This window comes from Solea solea, chromosome 5 (assembly GCF_958295425.1).
Source record: "Solea solea chromosome 5, fSolSol10.1, whole genome shotgun sequence".
In the NCBI taxonomy this organism is placed as follows: Eukaryota; Metazoa; Chordata; class Actinopteri; order Pleuronectiformes; family Soleidae; genus Solea; species Solea solea.
The window spans coordinates 13,994,655-14,006,882 of record NC_081138.1 but is presented as its reverse complement, the minus strand read 5'-3'; the positions used below and the strand labels follow the sequence as shown (position 1 = coordinate 14,006,882).

The window sequence follows — 12,228 nt, the reverse complement described above, 5'->3', positions numbered from 1 at the left end:
GTCAAGAGGTCTGGCACCTTCCTCTGCTGATACCTAGAGTCGACCTTGTGGTGGACTGCGTTATAAGATATAATGAGGAACACTCTGTAGACAAATTATGGTTGCCAAGATTACACAGAGGCCTTTGTGAGTTTGAGCTGGTCTGTACTGAGTTGTAAGGTTTGTGCTTAGGAATGTAATTTAATTTTGCAAATTGAAAGTGTTTTTCTCTTTTGTTTTTTGCCTGCTCCCCCTAGGGGTCGCCATGGCGGATCATGCGCACATTTAATTACACCGGATGACCTTCCTGACGCAACCGGCCCATATATCCAAGCTTGGGACTGGCACTAGGAGTACAGGGCCCCCTGTACTCCATGCGCTTGTGGTCATTGGGGATTGGGTACCTTGGTTAGGATTATTTATGCAGTTGTGGGTCAAGGAAACACATTTTGTCTATGATTACCCTCGGTGAGAATATTCCACAAAATGTGTGTGTGTGTGTGTGTGTGTGTGCGCGCGTGTACGTGTGTGTGGGTTTAAGAGAGGGAGAGAGATAGAGGGGGGGGGGGGGGGGAGACAGTGATGCCAGAAGGGAGGTGAGTTGAAATAACACTGCTTAATCTGTGCTATTTACGATGGAGAGTCTGTTGAGAGTTTCTATGGAAACCATCAGCCTGGAAAACACACTTGTCTTCATCCAGATGAGGTGGTGATGCAGCGATCTGCCTCTGCCAAGTGCGTAGGGTGCCCTCTCAGTGGTCCAGTTATTTGTTTCCAGGGGACAAGAGTGTGGTTCATTAAAGTTTGAGTCACTTCCCTCAAAGAACTGTTGAGAAAGGTTTACTCACCTGTAAAGAGTACCCTTTTAGACCCAATGAAGCACGTACTCTGTAAACTTTGATGCTGTGGCTATTTTGAGAAGTGGCTTGCGTAACAGAGATTGTAGCAAAATCTTTTCAGCATGACTGAAATGTTGCATGAGCAAATGTGAGGGGGGAATTTGAAAGTGTAGAGACTCTATTTCAGTCTCCCCCATGTTTAATTAATCCCCTTTATATTTTTGGATCTCTGGATGACAATGCAGGTCTGTTGTAAATGCAAGTGGTTCATGACTCAGAGAGGTTAGTGCCTGTGTGATTTGACAACAAGGATAAACAGGATGTCTGAGATTTTTGCCAAAGAATCCTCTCCATTCTGGGACATCAGAGCTTTTGGAAATTGATTTAGCTCTTTACAACTTAATGTTTTTGCCATTCTTTTTTAAACTTAAGAGGCTGAGAAGAGATGTATCTTCAGATGAAGAGATAAAATGCAATTGAAAAAGAACGAACAAATCACTCAGGTGATGCTATCATAACCTACAACTTGTTTTCTTTTTTTAAAGAAATATTTAATTGTGCTGCAGAGAATCCATTGCTCCCACAAGGAGTCAGGCCTTTGCTTAGAGCAGGAGGATAACTATAATTAAATTTGATCCCGTGAGATGTACTTCCACAGCCAGTAACTAAGGCTGAATGGTTTGTAAATACCAGGGGTGTATTTACAAGAGAACCTTTAGTTACAAAAACATCGGGAGGTGATCTTTAGTGTCAGCTCAAGTAATCAACACAAACTATGTAATGGTCTAGCCTAGACCATTACAACTTTTGTGTAATTACAACAGACTTGACATTGAGAACAATTTTAAAGAACTGAATCGATGATGTCTGCCACATCTGTACCATCAACCATAATAGACATGGATTTATTCATGAGCTCAGTCTGATTTATAGGGGTGAGATAAAACAGTACATTTTTAAAGATTCCTTCATTTTGAGAAGTCCCGAAAATGGCACTGGAAGAACTAACATAAACGTAAATGAAAATAAAATTTGGTGAAATCATAAAACAACCTGTATTGAGTGGATGTTCTGTATTAGTTCTTCTGGACCCGCCTGTGTTCATGAACAGAACGATGCCTAACATCTATGCCGAGGCCTTTGGTTTTGGCAGCTTTCAGTTCACCTATTTCAGGATTACCTTCAAAGACTCTTACAACTAAAACCATTAAGGAGTTAAGGTATTTCTGTTTCCTTTCCATTTTAAAACACTACTTTAACCATGGGGTGGTTACATCTAATCCTCCGTATAGTATTAGCCCCAACATGAGCTTTAAATCTGAACAAATGTTCCGAACCCCATGCACAATCAAACATAACTTAATTAATTTCTGCTGCTTTGACTTGTACTTGTGTCACTTGCAGAATTATTTCCTCAAAGCGTGTTTTCAAGTGTGTTTCAAAGTTTTATTATCATAAATATACCTGATTGTATCTGTACATTATCTGACACATACAAACCCTCTGTTCTCATGTTGCAATATATACATTCTGACTGCAAGAAAAAAAAACCCTGTAAAGGAACATGAAGATGCTTGGAGTGAACATTTTTAAAAGACTGTGCACATCTCTTATGACCCAAGACTCTCATGGAGCACATTGAGACGGGATGTCTGCTTCTAGCCTAGACCACAATCTGCCTGTACAGGCTTTTATAATGTAGTCCAACTGTGTTAACAGGACAATGCTGTTCTGTTCACATTCAGCCCATGTGATGTGAAGAGCAAAGGTTAACTGTGAAGTCAACTCTAAAGTTTGAACTTTTACATCTCTCTGACTCTGTGATTCCTCAGCTCCTTTGATCACAATCACCTCAGCTGGAATAAAATCATAAATTAAGTGCATCAATCAGCAGAACTTTGAGGGGGAATGCTTAACAGGAGGCTGCATTTATGCTTGAGCTCCTCCACTAATCCACTTGGATTACGCTTTGTTTATATCATCCTGATGGCCAGACACTGTCACGTAATGTTGTGTCTTCCACCCCCATCCCCTAAAAAAGTCTGCTCCCTTTTGGTCCCACAGAATACTTTGTTCGCTCAGAAAATAGACACGCACAGACAGACCTCTGGTGGTTTTCATGTGGCCCATATCATTAGCTTGTAATTTCTGCAAGACAACAGTCATTTGTGGAGATGGCCTATGAAACATCTGCATTAACCCAGGTCATCAAGTCTGTTCCCTTCTGTCTACCCCCCAGCCCTAATCCCACACCCCAAACCCCCTTCCTGTGTCCAGTCTGGTAGCCTCACTTCACATCACACAGGCTGAGTATGACAGACTCTTTACACACTGCATACCCAAGATGCCGGGCAGGAGTAATAATGAGTGTGCCCTTTTTAACTTGAGCCCCTGCCCCGTAAAATATCTGTGCACGCCACTGTCTAAGAGTGAAACACTAAGTTGCTGTTCTACCCTTAATCTAGTGCAACTCCTCGATTCCATTGTTACATTCACAAATCCGAGAAAGATTAATTCAATAACGTGTCCATAAAAAGCTGCTTCTCTCTCGTGTGGAGCTGCAGGCTCTCTTACCCACGGTGACGCTCCCAGGACCGTGGGCAGCCTCGCAGGGTGTCTGTCTTCAGTGTGGGCTGTTTGTTGGTCACAGTGTGGTTCAGGACATGTTGATGACCAGATATCCTAGAACCACAGCGACAGTAACGATGATAAAGAATCCGACCACGGCGCAGATGGATGCAAAGCCAGTGTCCCTGTTGCCTCCACCGTCTTCTTCTTTGGGCTCGTCCTCGCAGATGGAGATGACACCCACGGAGGAGTTGCCCACACTCATGTTGGACTTGAGCTCCGCGCCCGCCTCCTGCTTCGCCTCCACGGCCCACGGCGCTACCTGCACCTTCATCTCCATCTCCTCCATCATCTGGCTCACCTGGCAGATCTCGGACTGCAGCTCCCGGAGGTCCGTCGTGTCGATGTTGCTGTCCAGCTCATACTTCATGTTCTGCACACTCATGGCCCGGGCCGCCACGGCGGTGGTGCCGCCGGTCATACCCGTCTGGATGAGGTGCCTCGTAGGCACCTTGAGGGGGAAATCCTGCCCTATCTCCAGGGACCTTTTCATGTCCACCTCCAGCAGATCCATGCTGCTGGAGAACAGCACCCAGAGGCGCTCGTACTCGGCCCGGTCATCTTTGCTGATGCTCTTGTCTTTAAGCAGAGAGGTCAGCTTAGTCCTGTTGGCCACGGCCAGCTCCTGGGCCTTTTTGCGGGTCCTCTTCAGCTCCTCCCGTAGGTTCTGCGAGTCCGAGGTGCTTCCTAGGGCGATGACCAAATGCCTATAGCAGGCGGTCACTTTGTTCAAGGCGTCCAGCATTGTTTTACACTCCTCTTTCCCCATTGCTGATAAAAAAAAACTAATACTTGTATCTTCACGGGTTTATGAAATAATAACTAAAACGGCTTGAAGAGAAATATCGAGCTGTTAGTGGGGTAAGCGGTGCTTCAGACGCTGTCCTTAGTTTAGTTTCCACAGCTCTACATTCCCAGCAATACAAATACCCTCAGCGCACCAGTCAGAGCAAATTCCTCTCTATCCATGCTCTTTCCTGTGTGCAGGCGCTCACCGAGAGCGGCTTAGAAATTAATGCGTTCGTAAATGGCTTTAGGCTACCTTTGCGCCTCTCCACTCCACACAGATCAAACAGCGCCAGTGCACCTCTCCTGCAGGACGCATGCGAAAGGATGAGAGGGAGAGGGAGATAGAGAGAGAGAAGGAGATTCAGCTACAGGTGTCAAAACATCGGCCCCTCTCTCGTCAGCAGCACAAAATAAGTCCAAAATTTGACAGGATGAAAACGGAGATCTTCGTTTAGAGTTGAAAAGGGGGAGATTTGAAGCCTCAGAGCCCTCACGAGGAGCGCCGTGTTTTTGTTTGGTTAATGAATCAGTGTGAGGAGCTGTCCACTTCAGCACCCAATCGATGATGCGGCGTTAAAGCGCCTTCTTGAGTCACACGCGCGCACAAAACGGAGGCATTCAGCGGCAGGCGGAGAAAAGCAGGCAGACGGAAAACACAACAGCTTCACTTTCATTGGTTTGATCGCAGAGTTAACGCTTCCTGTCATTGGCTGATCTGCGCTTAATGCGGGCAGGGGCTGTGACGCCTATCACGAACATAACCTCCTAACTGCAACCACACTCTGACATTTGTCAGCACGAAATGGATGTTTTTACATTTCCACAAACATTTGAACCCAAGATCTAGTTGTGATTTTTAAGGCTCTGGTCAGCAGAGTTTAGTTTGGAGTTTAAAATGCAGCAGCAACTGTTGTCATCGCTCGCCTCATGATTACATGTTACTTTATTTGATTTAATTAGGAGAGTAGAAAATAAATAATAAACAGTAGTATAGCATTAACATGTATGTTTGCACAGTGATAGTGAATTTTACTTTTGCCTTTAACCCATTCTTATGATACACCACTAATAAACACACAGTGGGCAGCACACATCAGCACCCAGGGAGACATGGGGGTTGGGCACCTTGCTCAAGGGCACCGCAACCCTTGACTTGTCCCAGGATTTGAACTGGCAATCTTCTGGTTACAGATCCATTTTCTCTCCAATAATAAATATACAATAAATAAAGCAAATACCAACTCCTAAGAAGAGATTTAAATTACTGAGATACTGAGTTTACAGCTGATTGACCTAAACATCAAACCATTGGCAAAGATAAGGCAGGATTTTGGAGCCATCAGTTTAGAGCCACCAGTAGAGCAACCAGCCGTGACAGCACATAAGAATCTGAACTCCCATTATGAAGCCTGGAGATAGTTGGTGCATGTTAAGGTTTTGCAACCAGATATTCACATACATAACATCATTTACAGAACTGCCTTTTTTTGCAAGCACCAACTGCCCCTAGTTGCTTGGCTTCACCAAAGCAAACTGGATTACTATGTCCACTTTTAATATACAATGTATGGTAAGGCCCTTCTGGAGGATCATAAAGAAACAGCAATTCATGAATATAGTCAAGATCCTGACCATTCAAAGCTTTAAACAAACGAGCAATACAATCATAAAATATCTAAAATAACTGACAGGTGTCCAGGGAAGGGCAGCAAGGATTGGTGTAATGATGTCATTTCATTTGTCAGTACCTGTTAAAATGTGTCATGAAATGTGTCAGGCAAGTGCATAAGTGACAGCTCTCCCATTGATTTCCTCTGTGTTTTGCATATATATGCATGTCAATTAGATAAACACCTGCCTGCGCACAGGATGTCACTTTCTGCAAACACTCACAGGCGCACAGGCGCACACACGCACACACACACACACACACACACACAGCACTGGTTGGATAATGTGTTGTTTACTCAGTTGACTCCTGCTGTGTTGAGGTGACAGTAAAGCTGTGTGGTGTTTGCCTGCATGGTTTGCTCTTTTTGCATTATTGAAGCAAAGAGGCCTAATGATCTGCAGTGTAAAGCTAATGTACTGAATGGTCTGGTTTCCCAAGTAACTGAGGCAGAGGCTGACCACGTTGCGTTTCATCTGCTCTAACATCAGGATTTATTTATATATTTTCTACACACTTGTAGCATCGAGCTATAATTCCATTTCAACTCATTTCAGTTGTTTTAATCCTAATGCCTCTGCTCTTCTTGTACCATGAACTGCATATGTGATGTCAGCATTCAAGCAAATATTGGGGCTGAGTCAGATGCTTTGTTGAGATCTCGCTTCCCTTTTGAATGTTTCCACGGCAACTGTTCACCTCTTGCCAAGCAGTCTTATTAGCAGTTATTTCTTCACAAGGTATTCAGTTACTGATGTGTAATGAATCATCACCAGTCAGGCTCATTATTTCTCATGTTGTATTTAATCCTACACAACTTCACCGATAGTTGTTAATAGACAAAATCATGAAAGGAAATTGGATTCACTGCATAAAACAATGTGACTGATTAGATGAAGCCTGGTGGTCTTTTAAAAGTAAGTGTCTTTTTTTATTTATTGCATAGTGAAATTGACTTTGTTTTGAAATCGTCATTTTAATTAATGGACTTCCAAAATCCAAATGCAAATTTATTGATGCGGTATATGTTTTGTGAAAATTCAACTCTGAGGCGTGATATTCTAAAAACATGTGCAAAATTCACCTGTGTCATCTCTGGATCTGGATTCTTTCATCGAGTCTTTTTTTATGTGCATGGCTGATGATGTACAGTACAGGAAAAGGGCCACTTGTCTGCATTTCTATAATAAGAATCTTGACATCAAAGTGACATGCAGTGCTCTGATTGCTGCAAGAGTTGTCATGGCAAACACAGTTCAGAGAGGAATATAATCCCCATATTGCATGTTTTGTGGGAGGAAACCGGAGAACCCAGAGAAAACCCACAAACACGCAGGGAAAATATGCAAACTCCATGCAGAAAGGCCCTTGTGCTCAAACCTGGGTCTTCCTGCTGCAAATGCAAGAGAGCTAACCACTACACCATCCATGTGGCCCAGATTGTAGCATAATACACCAAATAAACATGTGCTTGTCTGATACATGTGTGACAATGCCAAGAGCAAAGAGAATTAACAAGAGGAGCAAACATATTCCGAGGTATGCGTCAGTGAAGAGGAAATCAAAGGAGAGAAAAAATAACTTAAAGGGGAGTTGACATTTGATGCTATTAAATGATCTACATACCATAATCTGGATTAGCAGGTTCCTAAAGGTCCTGGGATTAGGAGCGTAGTGCCTACTAATGTAGCTTTAAATGGAGGTTGTCGTCTTGCTCTCAGCCATTTCCATCAAATGGACTCAATGGTTTTAAGCAGGAAATGGATCACACTAAAACTCACATACATTTTATGTCATATAAATGGTCAAAGGGGCAGACAGACAAAGATGTTTTCATGTTTTCCAAGTGCAAGCATATCCTGAGCAAACACATCAGGGAACTCTTGTCACCCCCATCAGCCCATACAGATAACTCCAGTTAAAGCAGAATTATGCAGTCTTTTTCTCCTAATTTAACAGCTTCAGAGTCAGTGCGGTGTTTAATGTCTTGTTGCAGGGAGATTGTGGGTTGCCTCCACTCCCCGTACGGTCTGTTAGCAGAAAAGCAGCCTTGCAAGATCAGGGCTGAAGGTCTCGTGAGAAATGCGAGAAAAAGGGAAACCACTGTCTGACCGAGTGAGGGGCCACACACAGTAAACATCAAACCGCCTTTTGCCCAATGGCGAAAATTGAAAAATACAGATGCATCCAAAAACAAATGCACATGGCCGTGATAGGGAACTGGAGGGTGGAGTGTCAGCAGGGAGTTTTTACAACAGTGAGGATAAGTGTTGACAAGTAATGGATGGATGTTTATGGTGTAAAAATATGTATGAAAGTATAGGGGGAGCTCCACAGAGAAAAAGGGAAAAAGCCACCAGACTTGTAACATTCTGCTTTATCTCCTTCAATGACTGCACTTTACTCTTACATTTCCTCTTCCCTTCTAGATAAGGCCCACACTGTTTGGTTCTGGGCTGGTGCTGATACCAAATGCCTGCACAGAAATTGATCTGTTTCACTAAAAGGGATGTTGGATTTGTTCCACATGGAGGGCAGTCTCCTGTAGCAACTGGAAAGTTAATAAAAGAATAGTTCCTGTTTGCTCACAAAAGCTGACTTGATGTCTTGTCTACAGATATATAGAAAAAAAAAGAAAAGCCAGATATGACTTGACTGGGCCCCAGATTTAGATTTAAAGGTGGTTTTTAGCTTGTTTTAAGTGGTTTTTGGACGGGTAGTACAGGGAGAACAGAGAGCGACGGTGTTTGCAGTATGAGAAAGATTCAGTCAGTTAGAAAGAGAAGCAGAGGAAAGAGAGGGGGAGAGAACCAGAGAAAGAGGAAGTCTGTCTTTGTTGAATTATTGATGGACCTCATCCACTGTGTGGTCTCTTACACAGCACAGCATGCAGCCGTGGGTCATGCCGCAACTTCATGAAAGGTCCAAACCAAAGAGGATCTCCATTCAACCTTGACTTACACACGTTCTCATCAAAATATCTTTGTGGGAGCTTGTCGGTGACATAATGCATTTCTGGTATGGCCCCTTACAGTATGACTCCTTACAGTAACACAAACCTAATGTAATACCACCTATCACCTCTCTCCATTCCACCCTCAGTGGGTGCTGCATCACATTTTCCACAATCAATACAAAGTTTATGTAAGGGCTTTTAAGGTAAGCTAAGCTTGCCTTTTAATAGAGAGTTGCGAGAGGAGCATTAGTGTACGTGTGTGCTTATCTGCACCTACATCTGCCGTCTTACAGATGCAGTAAACAAATCCACACAAAAACCAAAATATATTTGGATGCATGCTATTTGTGACTACATGCAAATCAAAAACACTCGGGGCTAAACAAATAAGACATTACATTACATTTGATAACTTTTGTGAGTTGCTGGTTACTTCCACAAATGTTTTGTCTGATTTGCTCCAGCATCGAGCTTTGTCTTAAAGGTCGACTGCACAGTAGGATAAGATCAGGGTAACACATCTGTTGCAATACCACTTTACAATGGCCATGCATTTATCTTTCTACACCCTGGCATCAAAAGATCCTCTTTGTCTCTTGGCAAGAGTTTTCTAATCTTCAAGTTGACACCCAGCCCAGCGCAGCCAGGGTCTTGTAGGTCTTCATCTGAGCTACCTTCACAGCGGATCATCTGCCTCCATCTTGCCATATCCCTTGCGTCCTCTTCTGTTATATGCTATAAAAATGTACCATGTCTGTTTATTTTTTAATGATAGGTGAAAAATTACTTTCCTAATGCAGTTATATGAACGATTTGATTTTTGTAAAATAATTTTGCATTTATGATTTGAATTAAACAAAATAATATATATCAACTAAATATAATAGATTTGCCTGAATTACCTGAGCAGATTATCATTTTCTCTTATTGTGACATATGTCACGTTAGGTATGTCACAACAATATTTAACTGATTTGTTTCAGTTTGTTCAATACATGTAACAAGGAACGTGTTGTGTATTTTTTTTAAATGGCATGAATCTTATATTTAGCAGCAAAAGTCAAAGGGCTTCCTAAATTTAGCAAGTTGTGTCAGATGGAAATGTTGTTATGGAAACCCGAAATCACATGACCTTACCGGTCATGTGATTTCGGGTTTCCATAACAACATTTCCATCTGACACAACTGGATGTTCAGGAAGTGTCACTTCATGAGGAACTTCATGAGTTAAAATCAAATCAGGTGTATCAATAACCTTTCTGAACAATGTATTTACTCAGAAAGGTGTCAGAAAGAATGAACTGAAACTGAAGGCATTTAAAGCCTCTTTGGTGTGTTGCAGTATATAGTACACTTGCCAGCTAAACTGAGATGAGCCAAAATTAGCGGTGGCATCTGTTAGGTCAAGGCTTACCTCTTACTGTCACATCAAGCTAAACTCCAGAGATCCAACAGGAGTAGTGAATAGGCTATATTTAGGTGGAAATGTACATAAATAGATATACAGTATATGTTACATTAGCTACATTAGTGGCCATAATCTGGATGTAATCTTGTTTTTGTAAATGTCATCGTTTACCAGTTAGGCGTTTTGTTAGGTGCACTCAGCTACCAAACATACACAGACAGCACAGTTTGGCGGCAGGAGGAGGGGAGAGGTCCGGGTCCTTGTCTGTTTTACTCTTGCAGGTTTAGCACAGCCAACAGATTGTCCTTCTGAGAAAATCCGCTGTAAAAGGCTTCTAGGTTGGATTTGCATATGCGAGGCGTAGGATAAGCCTGTGCAAGGTTAGAGGCCATTCCATCATGGCTTGGGTCTCTGTCACTCTTCATACCACTGACGACAAGAGTCACAAAGGTCAAAACAGTAAAATGTCAGCTCAGATTTTCTGTCACTTTAGTTGTTGAGGGACAGTTTTAACTTTTTTTTTTTTTTTTTTTTTTTACACTGCAGACAGATGGTTGTGTACAATCACCACAGTGTGTGTGAGTGTGCATTAACAGAATTAGACCTTAAAGAGCATTGGGTCATGTGATGGTTGGACTCAGTGTCACTGACAATGGCTACATTCAGAATTCAATTTCTATTTCTATCTTTTTACTAATAACAATAAAGATAAAAAAAAAAGACAAATCATATATCTAGGGATGTCTAGATATCATGTTTGTTAAGTATTCAGTGTGCTAATATAAAGTATAATCTTTGAGATTAGCAGAATCATATTTTCTATGTGTAATTATCCCATATAATTCCAAACATTGCATATGCCTTCTTATGACCTATGCCATCACATGAGTCAATCAAAGTAGCTCAGGCCTGGTTCAACACAGCTGAGCTTTGTATAGTTAGATTTGTCCATCCATCCATCCATATTCTACCACTTTATCCTCCACATGAGGGTGGCGGGGGGCGCTGTGCCATGTAACAAGGTAACATGTAGGGGTAGCCACTAGCCAGGCTCTGTTTGAAGATGCAAAGCTCACTAATTGAGACACAAAGCTCTCCTAGCCAAGACATAATCCCTCATATAACCTGAGTGTTGTTTTCATAGCTTCATTGTATAATTTGTCATTATAATGTTGGGCAAAGGAGGCTACACCCTTGTGTCAGTAATATTACTGCACCAATTATATTTATATTCATAACAAATGTATGCTTCTCATCAAGATGAAGTGTTTTGCTCAGGTTTTAATGAGTGAGGTAATACTAAAACAGTTATAAACACCCATAAAATCTTATAAAAAACATTATTTAGATCTGCTCCGGAAATTGCCAACAAGTGGGACGGCCCAGCTGTGGCTTTGTTCCCAGGCCAGCGTGAAATAATACAGCCTCAAACCACAGACACATTTCTGTATTCTTCTCTCCTTAATTCCTGCACCAACACAAACCTCTCTCTCCTTCCTCTCTTTGCTTCACTTCATTTCACTGCAAACCTCAGCATGTCCATAAAGTGTGATTGGGGGAACGCTTAAAAAATAATAATGCGCATGGGAATCCAAGGCCCTCAGCGTGAGATTTTTTTTTTTTGTTGCATGAGCACTTATCATTCATTATATAATTGGATGCAAGTGTCCTGATTACATCAATAGATCAAATGAAATAACTCAGCTTGTCTCCGATGGTATTTGCAGTCTCTAATGTTTTTTGTGTTTGGGGATGTTTGGTGGGTTGAGGGTACACAAGGTGTGGATGGCCTTAAGAACGATGCAGCAGACAGTTAACATGTTGTTGCAGTGGTTGCTCGTTTGACAGTCAGATGCTCATCCAGCCATAATGGAGAGAGAGAAAGAGGGAGAGAGAGAGAGAGAGTGAGAGAGAGAGTGTGAGATCTGGAAATGGCTTCAGTCCCCTGATTCAGCCTTTA

General features: G+C 42.2%; 1 protein-coding gene across 1 annotated transcript; it reads right to left on the bottom strand.

The window, feature by feature from the left end:
- Positions 1–1,819: 1,819 nt before the first annotated feature.
- On the bottom strand, positions 1,820–4,841 carry si:ch73-167i17.6 (regulator of G-protein signaling 9-binding protein). Its single transcript, XM_058629767.1, has one exon. It carries the CDS (start codon positions 4,213–4,215, stop codon positions 3,475–3,477), a length of 741 nt encoding a protein of 246 aa, XP_058485750.1. The 5' UTR covers positions 4,216–4,841; the 3' UTR covers positions 1,820–3,474.
- Between the last annotated feature and the right edge of the window lie 7,387 nt (positions 4,842–12,228).

What these genes read in the sequence shown, in the direction of transcription:
- si:ch73-167i17.6 (XM_058629767.1), bottom strand. Translation starts at nt 4,215, where the DNA reads ATGGGGAAAGAGGAGTGTAAAACAATGCTGGACGCCTTGAACAAAGTG.